Genomic DNA, 18,632 nt, shown 5'->3' with positions numbered 1-18,632 from the left:
TAATGAAGACTACAACTCAATGAACTCCAACAGAATGAATCCACCAGACAAGGCAAGTAATTAAACAGAGGGAAAAGAAAGGGAACCAACAACAGGAAAATAACGTGACAAGCATAAGTCAATACATATCAAACTAGCAAAGTAAAGGGTCTCCATTCACCAATCAAAAGAAACAGACTGGCAGAATGGATCGACTGCAGTTAGGAATTTCTACTAAAAAGGCTGAGGTTTTCCATATTTGGAAAGCACTGGGCTTAAGACTGGTCTAGGACAACTTGGCTGGGACAACTGGGTTCATTTCCAAGTGATAGCTTTTATCTCCCAGCCAACTGGGCCAGATTTGTTTGCACAGAGTTTACTGTGTCCAAGAGGAAAAAATATATAAAGTTTCATATGGCAGGGCTCAGAATGGTACAAAGTCCCTTAGGAGTCATATTGGCTAAAACCAAATCATGAGGCCAGCTCAGAGTTAAAGGAAAGGGCATGAATATAAGGAGATCAATGATTATGTTCATCAATAAAATCAGTATTGTATTAAGTGTTTCACAACAGATTAGAAAAAATTCACAAAGATACCAACTAAACATATAATTGTGGTTACTCGGTACTTTAAAATTAAAGAAACTAAGTGAACTTCCTGTACTTTATAAACTTTGCCATAACTTAATTTTAATGGCATACATCTATAATTCGTTTAAGTAAAAGATTTTCTTCCACATTTAACACAAAAATGCACACAATCTAATAAATAAACAAGACCCATAGAATTGACAAATAAACAGTAACAGTGGTAGGAGTATAATATTTTTCACAGTGCTGAGTCAGTCTTTCTTTGCCCTGATCTTTAGAAAATCCATGTGACCTAGGTTGAGAAGCCATCAGTGAAGTGAGGAGTCCTGACTACGTCAAAGCTGGGAGTGGCACTGAGACAAATAGAGGCTTAGTCAAATTTATTAATAGTAAACTAAAACACAAACTGAACACCGAACACCGGCACTTGTGGTCTGTGTATGAATGTGTATGTGTTCGTTCTGGTAACTTTGCTATATCCACTAGGAAAGTTACGTATAGAAAACGATGCCTGATTTTATCCTGGAAAACAGAGAATTTGAGAAGCTGGAGTTTCCCATTTAGGTTGCATCAACACGCTATTTGTTAACAGGAAAGGAAAAAGGCTTTTGAGTGCTTTCGCTTTCATTGTTTTTCCTGCCCAGAGAGCTTGGACAGCCATGGCCGGTGAGTAGCTTCACTTTTTCTCCGTTTATGGCTGTGTTTTAGGGAGTTAGACCTCAGCTCAGAAAAAAGAATGAGGCAGAGAGAGAGATTTACCACATAGAAAAGTGTTTTTGTCTGGGGAGTGGGGACAAAAAGAGTTATGAAAGCTTGGGGCGCATCAGGGGCTTTGTGAACAAAGTATTCCAGTTTATATTTTACAGCTTCTTAAAAGAAAGGTAAATGTAAATAATCCAGATGTAAGTCCCTTAAATTTTTCTGTGATGTAAGGCTTTTCTTTTGACACATATTGTCCTGAAACTCTCACCCATTCTTATGGTGAGAGGCCATGAAGCTGAACATAGTAACTTACATTTCTTCCTTATTTCCACTCTCTGTATTTGCTTTCATTTTCAGCAGCAAGCAAATGAGCTACAGTTTGTGTTCTTAATCTCTGAGCACAGGAATGTCTGTCAGCCATAACAATAGAAATAAAAGAAAATATTATTTTACAGATGTGATATCTTTATGTTTTATGGCTACACATGATGGATATTATGTCTTAAGTTTATTACTATATTAAGAAAAAAAAGAAAGTAAAAGGATCATGGATGCTAAAAAGAATGAACCCATCAGCTACCCTTAAGTTGTTTTTTGAACTTAATTCCCTTCTCTGAACCTCAGATTCTCAATTTGGAAAACAGAGGAGGTTAGCCTGGGCATAGCACCACATGCCTGTAATCCCAGGACTCTGAAAGCTGAGGCAGGAGGATCACCTAAAGTTTGAGGCCAGCATGGACTACATAGTGAGTCCAAAGCCAGCCTGCCCTGCAAAGCAAGACCTTATCTCAAAAACAAACAAACAAAAAAGAGAAGGAAAATTGTTTGAATTGAAAGTTTATGGGACTTATCCTGATCTATCAAATAAGAATTTGGGGAAATGTGATAGAGAAAGCTCTTCTTATCAAGTTTTCCAGGTGATTATTAATGCACATTAAAATTTGAGAATCAGACGAGTTACATAAAAATGATACTTCTGCCTGGGATTTAGCTCTGTGGTTCTGCCACCTGCCTCACAAGTGCAAGGTCTTGAATTTGATCCCCAGTACCAAAAAAAAAAGATACTCCTGAGTAGATGTTTCTCAAAGGATTATAATTTTAAATAATTGCTAGTTTTGGCATGTTTGAGATATATATATATATATATATATATATATATATTTTTTTTTTTTTTTTTTTTTACATTAAATGGTGTTTGGCATTAAAGTCATCAAGAATCATGAAAAAAAAAATTGAGAATCACTGGCCTGGAATTGAATGTCTAAGGTTCTGTCCCTATCTAATATCTATCATTCTCACAGCTAAGGGACCACTTGATGAAGAACCACTCGATAATATAAAATCTGTTGTCAAGAACCTGTTTGAGGGAATTTTTGATGACTTTGGAAAAGATGTATTAAACAAAAAGGAATTGCGCAAACTAAAGAAAGATGTAAGCCTCATTGTGAACAACACTGAAAACCTGGTTGAGGATATCATAGAAAAAACTGAAAAGGCAGGCAAACTATTTGCCAACCACTTCACAAGTTCCAAGAAACAACTGAGATTAAGTAAGTAGTTTCAGTCAAAGGCCTAATAACTCTTTCTTTCTCTACTGTTCTTGTGTACTTTCTGGTTTTATTCTCCCACTTACAGGCACAGAATAAACTGTTCCCATCAATAGGAAATTTTTGCTTCATTATTTATTCTAATAGCACATTGGACCCTGACCTACACCAATATTTTATACTGTTGCACATTTCCCTTTCCCTTTAACAATTATCACCCTTAAGTATACCATAAAATTTATGTATTCATTATATAATTATCTTCTTGTAAAATATAAGCTCCAAAATACAGGGATCTTTGCCTTATATTTTTCATGAATACATCCTAAACACATTATAAATGGCGTCTGACTCACAATAGGTGCTCAGAAAAAACTGGTAAGTGAATGAAAGGCTGTTTAGAATTCAGAGATGCTTCAGTGGAGAAAAACTCACCATCTTTTGTGTCATAGGTCCTGGAAGAAAATTCTGGAAATTTGGATTTCTATTAGTTAGAAGAAGACACAGAATTTAAGTTATTGTTTGCTTCTAGATAGAATGTAGGATGACACAACTTTTCCAAAAAAATAGAAAATATTTTAAGCTTTGTTGTTAGTGGTCTCCTTCATGACCAAGATCTGCTATTGTGGCATAAGAGCATCAATAGAATATGCCATGAGTGTTGAAGCATTTCAATAAAACTTTATTGTTTATTTTGGCTTCCAGGTTATTGTTCACGGACCCCAATCTAAAGTATAATATAGAAATGAGTATATCTAAATTTTTATAGTATTCCTTTAGAAATAATTTTGTTGTTGTTCAAAGATTACCTAACTTTTCTACAGACATACATCTCTTTCAGAGAATAGTAAATCCTACCACCAACAAGACTTGACTAAAAATTTTTATTATTCTTTTAACTATATAACCAGGAAGCTAAATGAGTTCCTCTTTGTTTCACAGAAACTCTGCCCCCTTTTCCACTGGAAAACAACCTCTGAAACATGTGGAATTGGAAAACTGACCAAATCTTCATGCTTCACAGAGGAGTCCTATGCTAGGCGTGTTCATTTACTTAGCAGTGCAATGGAGACAGTTTGACATGTATATGTTCTAGAAATCTAGTACTGCTGACAAATCCATTTTTCATATTATTTCAGAATTTCATGCTGAAAGTGATGATGAATCTGAAAAAAGTTCTACATCCTCCTCCTCTTTGATAGGTAACTAATTGCCTCCAAACCCCAGACAACAAGCAAAAACTTTCAGAATTTAATTCTCATGAGAAAGTATCTCAGTAAAACCTAGAAAACTTGTTGTCTTAATCGATTTTTATCATTGGAAATAACTTTCAGAGTACTACATAGCACTGATTTTTAGTGTTTTGTTCATTTCTATTTCAGCATCTGAAAATGAAAGTAAAGAAAGTAGAGATGAAGAAAATGCTATATCAGCTGAGTCATTGGCTATCTCTCCAACAGGTAACCACTAGCAAATCCAATGCTTTACGGGAACCCTTGGGCATAAGTTTAGGGTGAGGTAGCTTTACGGGGCTCTTCATGATGGTGAAATGACCACTGAATTGAGGTTCAGACAATATAGGTTTCCCTCACTTCTGCCTCTAAGAATGTTCCTCAAAAATATGGTTACTATTTAGTTCCCTGCTCTTTATTTCTTAGAATCCAGAAAAAAAAAAAAGTGAAAGTAAAGAAATGGAGGAGAATGCTGATATGGCCCAGGCATCAGTTCTAAAGCTGATAGGGAATGTGTATCCCAAGACACATAATGACATTATGTGAGCTAAGCGGATTTTAAAAAGCCTTTATGAAATCATGGAAACTCCACAAAGAACTTGAGTAGCAGTCAAGAAAGCTATCTACACAACCACTAGCCATGTGCTCTGGTGTTTATATACTAGAACAGTAGATATGGTGTAGATTAGTGAGAAGAAACTCACATTTTAATGAGATTAGTAATACCTTTAAATAAATAAAAAATAAAGATACAAGAAACTATTAACTGTGAAAAATAGGATAGGGATATGATTATAAAAAGCATTTACAAAGCTCACTATGAGGGACACATAGAGTAATAAACTAAATTGCTTAATTATTGAGGTATATTAAAGAATACTAGTATCAAGAAGGGGGTTATAATATTATTATTTCCTGAATACCATTATTTCATAAATTCTGAAGAAATTTACAAAGTAATAAAACATGGGAATTTTTTCATGGTTGTCTGTATTCAGCACACAGTAATCAAAAACTCAAATTGCTACACTCAGTGCTAGGTTTACATGGCAGTAAATAAGGAAAATCAAGATCTTTCTGGTATTAAGGGTAGATATATAATAACTGTAAAAAACTGTATTTTCAGAGTATGTGTACAAGAATAGAGGATCAGATACTCCAGAGAAAGAGATAGTGTATGCAGGTGGAGAGTGAGGAGGCTCAGGGGAAAGAAAGTGGTGCAGGTGGCTATTTATCAGGAGGTACTGAGTGATGCGGAAGAGGTTGTGCCAAACTCTAAGTAAAAAGGGGAACAGAAGGGGCCTTATCTGTAGGAGGTTAAAAGGGATGGCCAATCTAGGTGTAAAATAGGAAATTAGGAAAAGTTTGATTGGTGGAGCTATAAAATAGATCTGAGACCTTCTGTATAGGCTGTTTTGCCAATGACGAAGGATTTGGGATGTTATTTGCAATAGAAAATCTTAGAAGGTTTTGTTTTATTTAGATTTAAGCATTACACAATGTATACATGTATTAAAATATATATTCAATAAAATGTTATGTTTTCATATATTAGTTAAAATAAATTTTAAGAGATAACAACTTTGAGATTGAGGTTATAATTATAAAGATCATAGCAAGTGTTTAATTTACTAGTAGTTTGAGTACAGAATAAGAAAGGAAGGACTCAAATTCTTGTTTTGGTTTGCCAGCTGTGGGAGTGGTACAATCTACTGAGTTAGAGAAAACTCGTAGTGCACAGGAAAGACAGATTTGTAAAGGAAGAAAAAATCAGTGACTTCCTTTGTACATGTGTAGCTGAAACATGTGTTATCTCCAAGGGCAGAGAATGAATATGCAGGTGGATGTTCAACTGCAGAGTTCACAGAGAAATCAGGGATGGGAATGAATCTTGAAATCATTAGTGTACAGAGGGTATTAAATTATAACAATGGAAGATGCCAACTCAGGGGAAAAAAACATTGATAGACAATATCAGAGATCCCAAAGTAGAGCAACCCAAATTTTGGAGTTATAGCAAAGAGAAAGAAGCATCAATGAACACGGCTTTAGGAAGAATGGCTGAAAATCACAGCGTTACAGAAACCTAAAAAACACTGATCAAGAAAGGGGATGTATTTTCCCATGTAAAATGGTTAATGAACAACAAATGATAGGTGGTAGCTTTCCTAAAAAGTATTTCATTTAAGTGATGAGGATAGCAGACAGATTGAATTGCACAGAAGGAAAACATTAAAAAAATGATGAGAATAGATAATGCCTTATGGAATTGTGCTGGGAAGTGAAGCAGAGAAATGTAAAAATAGTTGGAGAAGAAACAAGGCCAAGAGAAATTTTCTTAAAAAGAAGCTTAATGTTAAGTTATGCTGATATGTCAATGGGGATAACAGTGCAAAGAAAGGGCAAAATTGATAATGTAGAAAGGGGATGAATAAATATCTGAACAGAATCCTTGTGGGCTAGGCTGGATGAAATTCACAGCATGAGGACAGCAGTTGACCTTAGAAGGAAAAACATATCTTTGCAGTAGAATGGAAAATAAAATAAGTGGGTAAACTTGTAGGTAAATAGATAGATTTTTTTGATTACCAAGATAAAATAACACATGCAAAAATATTATAGGGAACAGAGGGTTTGGTACTTTAAAGAAAAACAATAACAAAACAGAGATATTTTCAAGTATTTGAAGCTCTTCAGTAATGAAGAGCTACAAACTTCTAATCTTCCCAGATAATCATTTTAGATACTGAGAATACAGAAATGAAAGACATTATCTTGTCCTAATTACTTTACAGTACACTAATCACAATTAAAACACAATGCAAATTACTACTTATATGGGACATTCACATTTAAGAATGGAAACAGAGGGCCGGGGATTTAGCTCAGTGATTTCGCCGCCTGCTGCGCAAGCGCAAGGACCCAAGTTCGATCCCCAGCACCAAAAAAAAAAAAAAATGCAAACAGAAAAAAGACATATTGAACACATGAAAGTATTTTTGAGCTGTCATTAGGAAAGGGATTTGATGTATTCTGAATGGTCACATTGTGATTAATGCATATAATTTCCTAGAGGGTACATATTTTATGATACAGAATTGTCAAGAATGGTGTAGAATAGTGTAGGTTACCTGTCTAGGGATATTGTAAATAGAGCTCAGAGTGTTAATAAGGAAACAGATATTTGAAATGGAGTTCAAACATTTGAAAAGTGATTTGACTAAGCTACATGAACATTAATCTTCTTTTAAAATTTTAGATTCTATATTTATGTGACTCTGTAGGATTGGATTAGTAAGACTAGTCAATGCTGTGACCACTAGATAAACATAGAAATTTATAGTGTTGTCAGTAATAAGCAGAAAAGAAAGGAAGGGGGAGGAGAGTTCTCAAAACTTTTGTTTTAGTTAAATAAGAAAGGATTTTATTATTTTATTTTACTTTTAAGTGGAATTGTAGTAAGCATTCCTGACAAATGAGAATAGATTTACCTGATGACAAGGCAATATATGTTATTACTTAATGAGTTTTTTTTTTTTTTTTTTCTGTTTCTCTTTTAGTTCTTCCGGAAACCCATGGTGCCCAGTCCAATGATACATTGAAGCTTTGCCCTCGTGATCATTTTCATAAGCTGAAGACAGAAAAGTCAGATAAGGTGATATGGTTTGGAATTGGGAGACAGAATATTGTGAATTCAAGCAAGACACTGGGGAGACAATGAATGTTTTAGATCTTGTAAAAACATCTTAAAATCAAGACAAAGGGCATTGGTTACATCTAGTAAAGTGGTCTTCACATTGGATTCCCCATTTCTTATATCTCATGCTGAAACACACTCTCTACTAGTCTCTACCACCTAACCCAAACCAAGTTCTTACAGAGAATGAATACTCAGACCTAGCATGTGTTTTCACTTTGGTGCTTTGTTTTTCTTCTCATGAGGGTATATTTCATTGCCAATCTTTCTGTCATCTATTTTATAATTATACTGGCTTGTTTTGTTTGAACTTTGGTGGCAGAATGGAAGGACCTGGGTTAAGTCGTTCTCTCTCTACTAATTACAGATATATCCCGTAATGGAGAAGGAAGGCCGAACCCGCCTAGCCCTCATCATCTGCAACAAAAAATTTGACTCTCTTTCTAATCGACATGGTGCTGATGTTGACCTTTTGAGAATGCAAGACCTCCTTGAAGACCTTGGATATTCAGTGGTTGTAAAAGAGAACCTAACTGCTCAGGTAACAGTTCTAAAAAGTAGAATAAGCTTCTTTCCTTCTTACACAATTTTCAGCCTCTTCCTGGGCAACGGAAAGAACAAAATATATCATAGTATAGGAATTTTTTTGCTCCAGAATGGGACCCCCTGGATCTCAGACTTCTTCAGTGTACAATCTCATAGCAAATATTTAGACAATTTCTGTAGAGGAATATTTCACTAGAAATGTTAGGTATTTCAGAAATTTCAATCTGCGAGGTATCTATTAGTTGATGGTCTTCATAAGACACAAAATGTGAGCTTTGAAACTAGCTGATATTTACTAAATGGACTTGTGAGTCCTAATAATGCCAAATTCATGTGTCTAACTGTAAAGATATGTAAAGTAGTTGTGATTCTGATTCTGTCACAGTACCCTGGGAAGCTTTAGACAAATAATTTTAAACCTAACATTCAGCTATTCCATGATGAAGAAATTTGGTACTTTTAATTTTTGTCAATGGAAAAGTCTCTGTCTGCCTGTCTTTCCTTTTTTTTATGAAAACCTATAGCAATCCCATTGTAATACAAATGAAAATAAATTGAGCCTGTAGGAAACTAGTCATCTCACTTAGCCTCATTATATCCTATCTCTCAGTTTCTTCAGAAACTTGAAGTTCTACTAAAGAAACTCTGGAGTAGATGGTATATAAAAACGCTACTAACTTTTATACCCTGTATACCTACATTGTCTGAATTTGTACCACAATACTATTGCTCTTATAATTCCATTCAGTCAAAATCAGCTAATTCTTTAGTTCTTATTCATTTTTGTGAAATCTGTCTCCTATGTGCATATAAACTATATATGGAAAGTTTCTCCAAAATGACTCTGGATCTTTTCAGGGAATGGAAACAGAGCTAAGGCTGTTTGCTGACCATGAAGACCACCAGTCATCAGATAGCACATTCCTAGTGTTTATGTCACATGGCATCCTGGATGGAATTTGTGGGACAAAACACAGTGATAAAGAGCCAGATATTCTTCGTGATGACACCATCTTTACGATTTTCAACAACCATAATTGCAAGAATCTGAGAAACAAACCCAAAATTATCATCATGCAGGCCTGCCGAGGCAGTGAGTCTGAGTTAGAACCCCAGGGAGTGGCCTTACAGTTATCTAAGACTGGTTTCTAACATTAATTTTCCCAGAGATGGGTGAGCGAAGCAACAGGTTAATATTCTGCTTAAATCCAGCCCAGACAGGTTAAAAAATAATAAGTAGCCTAGCATAATAAGAAATGTCTCAATCGTTTGGGACTAGGATTATTTCAAACCAGTGAGGTACTTTCTTTGGAGTGAGACACACACACACATATATGTGTATATATACACAAACACACATATATATGTCTTACTACTATATGTATATACACATATATATGTCTTACACATATATGTGTGTCTTACTACTAGAAAAAGTACCTCACTGGTGTACTTAAATATATATACATACATATATATACACATACATATATGTGTATACATATATCTATATATATCTAGATAGATAGATATCTAGATAGATAGATAGATAGATAGATAGATAGATAGATAGATAGACAGATAATGTAGGTACCGGGGATTGGGACCTTAAGATACTTATATTTTAATAAATACCATGATAAAATGTACTAAAGTAAGGCATAATGATGAGAATTACACTGTGTGTATGTAAATGTCACATAATATCACATATTTCATTAGATGTGATGTCTTTCTCAGGTGGTGATGGAATCGTCTGGGTGACCACTGAGAGGGGTGAAGCCATGGCAGACACACATGGTCTTCCTATGCAGTATTACGGATATTATGGACGGAGTGATGCTGTCACAATGACCCATGTCGAAAAGGATTTCATTGCTTTCAAATCTTCCACTCCGCGTAAGTGACTTCACAGAGGAGACTCTTCAAATATACTAGTTTCTATATGGCATGCTTGGCTGTGATCATGTCTTATTATTGAATATTTGTACTCTACTTAATTAGATATTCTAATTGAAGGACAGATTTAAAATACTGAGAACCATAAAACTTGATTTAGAAGGAAACTTTCAATGTAAGTAGGACTTCAGTGAAAGTCTAGACTTAAAAGAGTTTCAAAAAATAGTTAAAACTCTTAAAAGAGTTCAAAAGTAAAAGCTGTTTTGATTTGTTCTTCAAATACAGGAATGACACCGAAATGCATCATTTTCCCATGATTTGGCTCACCCAATTACCTAATAGCAATTAAACAACCCAACTAGTGAAACTATTAGGCCCGCTCCTCACAGACTCCTACCTCTTGGTCTGTTGTTTGAAACTCTTCTGAGGAAAATGATATTAAAATACCTACCTACAGGTTAATATACCCAATGAATGAAAGTCCAATCTTCTTTGAGAGGAAAGTCATAGTAGATGGTATAGGTAGATCATAGACATAGAGAATAATCTTGCTTATCCCTGGTTCACCTCACAGAAAAAAAACTTTTAACAGCCCTTCACAATATTGTTCTATCAAGAATTTAGATAAGGCAATTTTTAAAACCAAGTACACACAGTTTGTAGTTCTAAGTGCTGTGACTCAGTAACTATAAGCTTAATAATCCATTAAGGATCTCTTTAAATGTAGATTTCTGATGCAGTATGTCTGGAGTGGGTCTTGAGACTCTGCCTTTTAAAAATCTCCATTGTGAAACCCACGTTGTTGTGCATGGCCACATGTGAAGGGGTAAGGATTACTGGACTCTGAGTCTAATTGGGGGAATAGGAAAAAGGCCATGCAAAAAGTGCCCACCTGATCATGTGAAGAGTAACACACAGAACTGTATGACTACTATTTGTTTTGTTTTTTACTATTTGTTTTATATATTGTATTTTTAATAAGATTTTATTTAAAGGAAGAGTTCTTTGATTTTAGCTGGTAAACTAAGCTGAAAAGTCATATGAGGCCTGATGCATACTCAGAAAAATTATTTAATTTCATTGAGAAAATAAAATCTAATATGAAAAATTCTTGTATTTCTTTTCTATGTGTATAATCACATGGTGGGAACAGGCTAAGTGCAAGGCACATGCTACACAATTAAAACAGAGAGGATTACTGACACTGATGGAGTTTATAATAGGGCTAGAGAGGCAAAAATTAATTGGTAAAAAACACAGACACATCAAAACAGAAATGAACAAAGACTGTCAACTGTGATTAGTGCTTTCAATAAATACTTGTGTCTAGATTTATAAGATTTTAAAAATTGCATTAATGATAAAAGAAATATCCTGACCAGGAAAAACACTGTGAATAGAAGACCTGAGAAATACAAGATCTTGGAGAAGAGGTCCAGGGTGGTCAGAGCCCAGATCTAAGGAACAGGAACAGTAGGGAAACCAGAGAAAGAGATGGGAGCCAGAAAACTGGAGGCCTTGTATGACTTTTTATACTAACAGTAACAGAAAATTTTGGTGGGATTTAAGAAATGATATAGTAAGATCATTTTCATTTTTAAATGAGCTCTCTGGAAGAATCTGTGGAAGTGAATTACAGTATAGAAAAAGTAGATATAGAAAAACAGGCTAAATTTTATTGTAATATTGCCAGTCAGAGATGATAACAATAGTTGGAGAATGAGGTAAATTGTTAAATATAAAAGGAAATTCATATATAACATTAATAATGGTGGTTTATTGGATATGGTAGTAAATAGAAAGAGAGGACAGAGATGACTTAGTTTACAAGTAGACGATTGTATATACTCATTTAAACAGAAATCTTACAAAAAGCTTTGAGATGGCTGTAGCATGTATGAAGCCAAAATAAAGAATAAAGTGTTTCATAATTGTGTGTCTCAGAAAAGAGATCTACTTTGAGATTGAATTTTGGGAGACAGTGGGCTAATCACATTTAATAAACTAAGAATGGATGAAATTATCTAAGAATTGAGAATAATGTAAGATGAATCCTAGCCTGAGACTTGAAGAACTCTAGAGCTCAAGATCAGAAATGGAAGAATTAGCTAGAAAGTTGAACTCATCAAGTAGGGTCAGAGAATAAGAAAGAAAACTAGGAGTATGTATTTTCAGAAACAGCAATAAAGACTTTTTTGGACTTTGGATTCTGATGTGAATATCATTTCAAGCAAAGGTGAGATCTGATGAACAACCATGAGATTTAGTGATTTGGAGGTCACAGATGACCTTGGAAAAGGCCTGTTTTGTAAAGCTGGTGTGTGGAGTAGGTGGAAGAAGACAGACAGAAATGAACAGAATGGGAGGAAATGCACATGGACAGTATAGATATATTTGAAAAACGAGTATAAAAGGGAAGGAGAAATAGGGGGATATTTGTAGATAAATGGTGGTTAGGGGAATATTATCTTTTATTTTAAATAATAATAGAAATTTAAACACCTTGGAATAGTAAGAAGAAATAGTCTTTCAAAAGGTTTTTATGCAGTAGAAACAAGTCAAGATGAAGAGAAGCCCAAGAATCAAGGAACAGCGACTTTGATTCTTTTTTTTTTTCTATTATGCAGCTAGTGCTGGTAGGACTCAGTGCTCTTTTCTACTATACACAACCCTACCGGCTATAACTTTGGCCTTGCCTACTAAGAAAGCCTAGAAGATTAATGTTTGAGGGTCCATGAAGGTTTTATCTATAGAAACCTGAGGTCATAGTTTTACCAAGTTTATCACTTTCTCTTTTCCAAAGCATCAAATTATACTTTGTCTCAAAGCTTTTGTCTCAATAGACTTCCATGCTTCTACAAAAGCTACATTCCCTCACGGTTTTCATACGTTTATTTCAGATAATGTTTCTTGGATACTAGACACTACTGGCTCTCTCTTCATTTCTCAACTCATCTACTTCATCAAAGAATACTGCTGGAGTCATCATTTGGAGGAAATTTTTCGAATGGTAGGGGTTTTCTTTTCTTTTCCTTCGTCCACCTTAAAAATTTTAAAGAATCATTTGCAGACCATTTTTAAAACTACTAAAGTATTGTCTTCCTGATGCTACATCCTTTACTTCATGCTTACTTAAATAGGAAGTGTTTAATAATTTCACATAGAACCAGTTTGATTTTTCTAATAACATCTGATTGTCATAGTATTTCTCACCCAGGAAAATTATTTTAAGGGTTCTAGTTCATTTGTGTCTGTACCATATCCAAGGAAAAGCTAAAAATATCTTTACACTGCCTATCAACAGTTTTTTTTTTCATCAAGTTTATTGGTGTATTTTAAGTATACAATACACTTACATTCATCATTGAGATCTTGTACCTTTACATGATGTATCTTGGTTCTTATTTTTTCCCCATTCCCCTACCCTCCCTTCATCCCCTCCACCCTTCCCTACTTACAAAAACTTTGTTTCCATTTTTTCCTTTTCTCATATTTTTTCTTTTCCCTTCTTTTCCTTCACCTACCCCTCCCACTCCTCCTACTCGTTTAGGTCTCTTTTTCCTATTTCACAATATCAATTATACATTTTGATCCTTATTTACACTTTTAGTTTTTCACACCAGAGAAACTATTTGGTATTTACACATGTTTGTCCTGTTTATTTCACTTAAGAGTATGGCCTCAATGTGCATCCACTTAGGTATAAATGACTCTAGTTTTTTTATGGCTGAGTAGTACTCCATTTTATTAAAAAAAAAACACATCTTCTTTTCCAGTTATCTATCAAAAGTTTTAAAACACACTATGGTATTTTTCACTGTTAGGATTGAAGACTGGATTTCCTTTTTTTAAAGTTTTAAATACTTTTTTTCACTATTTCAGGTTCAACATTCATTTGAGACCCCAACTATACTGACACAGATGCCTACAATTGAAAGAGTATCCATGACACGATATTTCTACCTCTTCCCTGGGAATTAAAACACGTGAAAGCCTCTCAGGTAAACATATCTATGATGTGAATTCGGGTTCTCCCTGCTCAGAGTCTGTACAGAATGACTGGATAAGAATAAAGAACAATAAATAAACACTATTTACTTGTTACTGAGGGTCATTTTTACATTTTCTTAAGGGCCTCTGGTGAATCCCTGGATTTATTTGCCCTCAACTGTGCTATAATAGTTGTATGAGAAGTGATTAGTCTAGTAGTGACCAGCTGAAAAAAACTTCATGTAAAAATTTTTTTTTTCGAAGAACCACTCAGTCACTGTAAAGAACGGTTGGTTCTGAGAAATACACAAAATGGAAAAATTGGAAGTGCTATATGCAGTTCGTTTTTGGACTCCTCACCAAAAGTCAGTTTTGCTGAGTCACATCTTCCTTGTTTATAATGAGGCTGACCTATACCACAGCATGAACTGAGAAGCTGCTGCCACTATACTGAAGCAAGGTGCATCAGTCCCTGCCATTGGCAGGACCACATCTCTTTTGTAAAGAAATTTCTAACTGCAGAAATTAGTTCCATTGATACCTTAACTGTAATAGTCTGGATATCCATATTCTATTTTTTCAAGGTAAACGAAGCCATTGGGGTCTCTATGAATCAATTATTTTAAAGATCAAATTTTGATCAGGAATATTTTATACAAAACTTATCAACTGATAACTTTTCACAAATACCAGAGTAAAGTCATTATCACACTATCACTGAATTAATGCATAACATGCATTTTAAAAAACTTATTGTCTCGTTTTACCACAAAACAACAGAGATTTAGTTCAGTGGTGCCACCGCCTGCCTCATTTCACCATGAAAGAAAGTCATACTAAATTTAGATATAAAATTCAGGTATTAAACCCGTTAAAGGAAGCTTTTAGTGAAGAAATAATCATTGCTAACTGACCTTTTTGAAAACTTGTTAAAAACTCAAATTGTTTTTATATAGTTAATTTTTCCTTTTCTGAAAATCTCTTTGGGAAGAACTCAACTTATTTTTATATAGTTCATTTACTTTTATAGTCACAATTTTGTGTATTTTTCCTTATTTTTTCAAACCATTATTAATTGCAATAAAATAGTCCCTAAATTTGATTTTTATTTATAATACATATTAGACATATAGAATAATACCATTTTACCTTCACACTATTTGCAGATGCTGTTTTCAATATTTATTTCCTACACCCATGTGACGATGAATTTTTTTTTTTACTTCAGTCCAGAAATAAGTTTATTTTCTTTGAATACATTCCATAAAATTATCTTATTGGATACATATCTAAATACTTTTATAACTTTGGATAACTTTTTGTCAGATCTTTATGCCAAATTATATGCAAACAAGCAATCTAATTACTAATAAGCAGATACATGTTTCTTTTTAAAGCTAATTGAATAGATTTAAAACAAGAAAATTCATTGGCATAACTTTTTAAATAACATCATTAGACTTTCTAATGTTTTTATCAGCTAGAATTTGTGTGAATTATTAATTCATATGTTCTCTTTTATTTCCAGGTTTGTGTGTATTTTTTACAAATTTGTATAAGTCCTTTATATGTAATAATCATATTGGCTCACAGTCATATTTCTGCAAACATTTTACTTAGTTTTTCATCTTAAATTTTGTGGATATTATATAACATAAAGAATATTAAAGTTTTTAGTAATGGAATCCATTTACATGTCCTTCTGTTTTTAAACTTAAATATTGCCTTACCACCTTTAATTTTTAAATTAAAGATATTTTAAAATATCTTATTTTTCTGTAAACTATAAGAATTGATTGTTCTCTAGTAAATCTATTTGGTATGAATTGTGGGACAAAAACATTTACTTTAAATGAATTGCTAATCATTAAAGATATAACACTTTTTATCATATTTCTTGTTTCTACAATATTGACATTGTCATTTGAATTTAGAGTCTACTATGAGCTCTTTTGGGGGACTGTAAAAGAAAGACACTCGGCTTGGCATTTACTTTAGGGACTATTTTAATCCTTAAAAACCCACTTTTCTTTAAAAGAAAAGATTTTGATATATGCAACAGGTAATCTCATATTTATCCAAGGTAAGAAAAAAAAGTCAGGTACAGAATCTTCAAATCTAGTCTAGAAAAGAGAAAATGAGATAACCATTCCCTCTGAATAAAATTACCAATACATAATGAGTTCTTTTAAGTCTTGCATTTAAAAGTTATTAATTGTGGCACTTTTAATAAATTATTGGACTTCTCTGACACCATTGTCCAGATATTAAGTGGGTGGACTGACACCTGACTTATTGAGCAGGTGCAGTACTATGTGCAATTAGTGCTCCCTATAAGCAGTGCCTGTCACATAGTGGGCAACTGTTTATGGCAGAAATCATCAGATTCCATGCATCAATTTGTTTTTCAGGGCTTATTACATATCACAACGTGAATTATTATTGTTTGATCATCTTTATTAACCCTACCTTGTTTATAACCTCCTTAGTTACGTTAGTATTGTATATGCTTCCAGGTGAAATTTAGAATAATCTTGAAAATTCTGACAACTGAAATAAAGTTTTAATGGGATTTAAATGTGTATATTTGATTATGTAGAACTTCAGTTTAAGAATTCTTTGTTACATAGTCTTTATTTTTAAAGTTTATATTTTTCTTTGAATAACCTCCTCAAATTTCTGACTAAAGATATTACTAAATATATTGAATTTTGCCCCTATTTGAATAAGATTTCTTTTCCTTCATAGTTTCCAACTGAGTATTGCTGCAGCTGCTGCGAAGAAAAGGAAATGGCAACCTCCCTTGATGCTTAAATGTAAAAGATCTTGCATTCACCAGCTTCACTGAACATCCACTGATCTAGACAATTTTTCCTTAGATTTTTATTTTTTTTACTAATGCATGTTTATGATACATAATGAATATATTCATTGTGGGGAGTTGGTATATGTATGTATCACCTCTTAATCCTTTTTACTTCTCTTTTTCTTCTTTTCTTTACCCTCTCCCTCTATCCCTAGATCCTGTTCCTGTCTGCATAAGGTTCAACAAATTATAGATTTGATTCTTTCTGGCCAGTATTCACAGCGTTTATTTCCTTTTGTGAATTTTTATATTTATCACATCTCTAGATATAATAGCCAAGTATGACAATAAGACTGGTCATTCTTTATTATTTAAATAAAAATACTTTCAGTATTTCAACATTAGAGTGTGTTCTATTGTTTAAGTTCATCTTCATAATAATAAAATATGTTTACATTGCTATTTTTTAATTAATTTTATTGGTACATTTAAAGTATACAATATAATGAGATTCATCATTGGAAATTTGCACCTTTACATAATCCATCTTGGTTCTTATTTTTTCCCCATTCCCCTGGGTCTTGTTGTAGAACAAAAGAAGTCAAAATGTTAATTATTGTATTTTGAGTACTGATACAGTTATATTACCAAGAGACCTAATTTCAACTAGTGATTACAATCTTGGGATGATAGTTTATTTGCTATGGAGCATTTTTCACTTACTCTTCATTTAAATAATGTTGCCAATATTTAACTGAGAATTCCTAAATTTGTATTTATAAACATATACTTATTTCTAGGGATTTTGACTTATTTTTAATTTAGCCAAATTTAATTTTAATATTTCTCAAAGAACTATGAGAACTATTTTTATTAACCCTAGACTATCTGAAAATGTTTAAAATGTAATTTTAAATAAATTACCAGTTTCAGACTGAATGTGCATAGTCATTCTTTCAACTTTCAATCTTCAGCAGCTGAACCCCTAGTTATAAAAAATTAAAAACTATCTCAATTTTGAGAACATAACCAATTTATGCAAATGTATCCAGTTAGAATTAAAGTTATAAAGAAGGAAGTAAAAATAACTTGTGTTCCACAAGCTGAGTTTGTTTTTCACATTTCCAACTTCCTGACTTTCTTTCTCTTTCTCCTCATATAGAAACTCACAGGTATATAACATACTGTGCAAGATGCTCTCCGACTTCCTTTTTAATTTTTCTTAAAATTAATTTTTCTTTTAATTTTTAATTTTTCTTAAAATGATCATCTAAGATTAAAGTGAGTGACAAAGGTGTGTAAAATCAGTATATGAACAACATAAATTTGAAAGTCAAAGAGAAGGTCTAGGGCTAAAATGAGGGCTCCATGGTTTGTTCAAGCAAGTAATCCTTTCTTTCTCTTTTTCCCTAGTGGAGCTAAATCATTACTATCCTTAGCACTTCAGCCAGCATGAATGAAGACAGATATACACAAAAGAAACACATAACTAATCTCTGTCAGGCAGTCTACTATGTTCATAAACAGTTAATCAGAATTCAGTCACATGGTTGGCATAGAGCTGAAAAATGAAGGGTTTATTGCATATTGGCCAACTGCCTACCTAAAATTTGAGGATTCTATTAGCAAATAGAGAAAAGCCT

The 18,632-nt window shown here is 33.4% G+C and overlaps 1 protein-coding gene across 1 annotated transcript; it reads left to right on the top strand.

Moving 5' to 3' along the window:
- The first annotated feature begins 958 nt into the window (after nucleotides 1-958).
- Caspase-12 (caspase-12) lies at nucleotides 959-17,388 on the top strand. Its single transcript, XM_004874015.4, has 11 exons — nucleotides 959-1,236; nucleotides 2,574-2,822; nucleotides 3,959-4,021; nucleotides 4,202-4,279; nucleotides 7,612-7,706; nucleotides 8,116-8,289; nucleotides 9,153-9,387; nucleotides 10,035-10,193; nucleotides 13,094-13,203; nucleotides 14,076-14,194; nucleotides 16,932-17,388. Exons 1-10 carry the CDS (start codon nucleotides 1,230-1,232, stop codon nucleotides 14,172-14,174), a joined length of 1,269 nt encoding a protein of 422 aa, XP_004874072.1. The 5' UTR covers nucleotides 959-1,229; the 3' UTR covers nucleotides 14,175-14,194; nucleotides 16,932-17,388.
- Nucleotides 17,389-18,632: the final 1,244 nt, after the last annotated feature.

Source organism: Heterocephalus glaber, unplaced genomic scaffold, assembly GCF_053883595.1.
Source record: "Heterocephalus glaber isolate CG9 unplaced genomic scaffold, H.glaber_assembly_v1.0 deba00001429, whole genome shotgun sequence".
Lineage (NCBI taxonomy): Eukaryota > Metazoa > Chordata > Mammalia > Rodentia > Bathyergidae > Heterocephalus > Heterocephalus glaber.
This window is presented reverse-complemented; position numbering and strand designations above follow the sequence as displayed.

Bases quoted from the DNA above. Each gene is read 5' to 3' on its own strand.
- Caspase-12 (XM_004874015.4), top strand. The intron at 7,707-8,115 runs GTGATATGGTTT...TACTAATTACAG, and splicing joins AGACAGAAAAGTCAGATAAG to ATATATCCCGTAATGGAGAA. The intron at 13,204-14,075 runs GTAGGGGTTTTC...TCACTATTTCAG, and splicing joins TGGAGGAAATTTTTCGAATG to GTTCAACATTCATTTGAGAC.